Raw genomic sequence first — 2862 nt, forward strand, 5'->3', positions numbered from 1 at the left:
GGGCAGTTCCACTCTGTCCTCTAGGGGCGCTGTGGGTCAGAATGGACTCGGGGGCAGTGGGTTTGGTCTTGGTTTTCTGCTAACATTAAGTAATTTGTCCTTAGTGATAAAATATTGCTAGTTTTAAGTAAAAAGGCATTTGAAGTTTTTAATCAAGTTCCTAAGTGCCATGGAAGTCTCCCTACTATAGAACTTGTAACTTACACTTTAAAAAATGTACCTCTTGCCCTCTTACGAAGACTGCCTTTTGGAAAGGAGTGTGGCAGTTTGTACCAAGAGCAAACACTCATGTCCTTTTGTTGTTATTATTATTATGAATACATAAAACATTTGCCGATTCAACCACTGTCACACATGCAGTTGGGTGACTTAATTACCTTCACTGTCTTGTGCAACCATCATCACCGTCTGTTCCCAAATGTTTTCATCCCCCTCCCTCCCCTCCAGACCCTCAGTGACCCCTTAAGCAGGAGCTCTGTTTCCCCTCCTCCAGTCCCTGGGAGCTGCTCATAAGCTTCGGCCTCTGTGCACTTGTCTCTTCTAGAGACTTCACATGAATGGGATCACATTGTATTTGTCCCTTTGTGGCACTGCGGTAGGCTGTTTTCAAAACTCATGTGTGATGTAGCATGTATCGGAACTTCATTGCTCTTCATGTCTGAGGAATGCTCTTCGCATGTATCTGCTGGTGGACACTTGGGGGTTGTCACCTCTGGATTGTTGTAAAGAATGCTGCAGTGAACAAACGTCTGTCTGAGACCTTGCTTTCAAGTCTTCTGGGTGTATGCCCATGAGGGGGAATGCCGGTGATTCCCAGCGGCACAGTTAACGTCCTCAGCTGCCAAAGGTTGGGAGCTCGAGCTCACTCAGAGGCGTCTCCAAAGAAAGCCCTGATGACCCCACCAAACAGCCGTGGGGCTGCCGAGGGTTGGCGTCAGGTTGATAGGCACGCAGGCGAATACCGAGACGGGGTGGGTGCAGCTTTGCACAGCATTGCTGAGGTGGGAAGAGGCCTTGGGGAGGGCGCCGCAGAGGCAGCCGTCGCAGCCTGGGGCTGTGGTGTGGCAGCTCCCTCCGGGGCTCACGTCGTCTGAGAACCTTCCCAGGTTTTCATTGTGGTGGGCAGATGAGGATCCCTGTCTGTACGTGCGGTGTGGGTGTTCATGGTTTTTTGTTTTAGATTTGGCAAGTGTATGCCCCTTTCTTGTTTTCCTATCTTGAGGGACACGGGGACAAAGGCCTTTGTCATGGGCCACTCAGCACCATCTTCATGCAGGGCCAGCAGGAGGCCCCGTTGGGGCTCATCTTCCGTCTGTCTGCTCCCTGAGGAAGTATGCGGTGTATGAGCGCAGATTAGGGTTGGGAGTGAGGGTGGGCGATATCTTGGGGTAGCTTTCTGTGGCAGGCAGCTACTGGACTGAACTTGGTGTTGTAAAAATATAAATTCAGACCAGGCACCCCTAGCTGTAACACAGGTTCCCGTAACATAGAGGTGCGACAGGGTGCGCGGGCACCCAACGTGTCATTGGCAAAGGCGTATCTGGGATTGTTGGGGTTTTTTTCAGTACGGAGACAGAAGGTATAGCAGCTTAGCCTGTGGTAGAAAATGGCTTACTAGAAAGCGTGACAACTGTAGACATCCAGTGAGATCGGTCTCTGTTTCTCCTGAAGGTACCCAAGCCCCCTGATGGCGTCTGTAGCAGCCCCCACCCTCCCTGCAGCCGAGGAGAATGTGGAATACGTGCGGACTCTCTACGACTTCCCTGGCAACGATGCCGAAGACCTGCCCTTCAGGAAGGGCGAGGTGCTGGTGATCGTGGACAAGCCCGAGGAGCAGTGGTGGAGTGCCCGCAACAAGGACGGCCGCGTCGGCATGATCCCCGTCCCCTACGTGGAGAAGCTGGTGAGGTCCTCCCCGCATGGGAAGCCGGGGAACAGGAATTCCAACAGCTATGGGATCCCAGAACCTGCCCACGCCTACGCCCAGCCTCAGACCACAGCTCCTCTCCCTGCCGCTGCCAGTCCTCCCGGGGCAGCCATCAACCCCCTACCATCCACCCAGAATGGACCTGTCTTTGCAAAAGCAATCCAGAAAAGAGTGCCCTGTGCCTACGACAAGACCGCCCTGGCGTTAGAGGTAATGCGGCTTTGGGAGGGGTGGGGGAGTCGCAGCTGCGCACTTAATGTTTCCCACCAAGCACTGCCGTCCAGTAGATTCCGACCCGCGGCGGCCCTAGCGGACAGAGTGGAAATGCCCCAGAGGGTTTCTAAGGCTGTCCATTTTCACGGAAGCAGATAGCCTCATCTTTCTCTCTGTGGAGGGGCTGGTGGGTTTGAACTGCTGACCTTTTGGTTAGCAGCCCAGTGCCTTAGCCACTGCTCCTAGTCAGGGTTCTATTCATGGTCCTAGAGAACTGGGTGATTTGGGGAGATGTCACTGTTCAGTGCCCCACAGCATTCCTTTGTCGTGGGCTTTCCTGCTCCTTGTTTCTCCCAAGCTCTTGGCTGCACGTCCTTCTCTCAAAGCCTCATACATTGAGTCCCACAGTGGTTGGTTTTCTTTGCAGCAAGAAACAAAGATGGTTCAAAAAGACACAGGACTTGGAGGGGAAATGAGCATTCAGACACAGGGCCACTTGTCCAGCCTCATATTTTTAACACTGTGACCGGTTGACGAGAGATACGAATGAAGCTCTTAGACTGTTTCTTCACCTAGGTGAAGGATCAGGTCTAAACTATCTCGGACCTGCTTATTCGAGATTCGGTAAATTATAATGCCATAAAACAGAACTGGAACCTTTTAATCCCCAAATCATCTTTTTCTCAATAAACGTTAACTGACTTGTAAGAGACAGACCACTT

The 2862-nt window shown here is 52.1% G+C and overlaps 1 protein-coding gene across 1 annotated transcript in view; it reads left to right on the plus strand.

Moving 5' to 3' along the window:
* The window catches only part of CRKL (CRK like proto-oncogene, adaptor protein), a 38454-nt gene that overhangs the window by 11033 nt on the left and 24559 nt on the right, over positions 1-2862 (plus strand). Inside the window, exon 2 of the mRNA XM_007955429.1 lies at positions 1672-2137. Within this exon, the coding sequence (XP_007953620.1) occupies positions 1672-2137 (466 nt within the window). The remainder of the gene's footprint in view (positions 1-1671; positions 2138-2862) is intronic.

The sequence above is a fragment of the Orycteropus afer genome, unplaced genomic scaffold (genome assembly GCF_000298275.1).
Source record: "Orycteropus afer afer isolate SDZICR_OR568_19922 unplaced genomic scaffold, OryAfe1.0 scaffold00502, whole genome shotgun sequence".
Taxonomy (NCBI): domain Eukaryota; kingdom Metazoa; phylum Chordata; class Mammalia; order Tubulidentata; family Orycteropodidae; genus Orycteropus; species Orycteropus afer.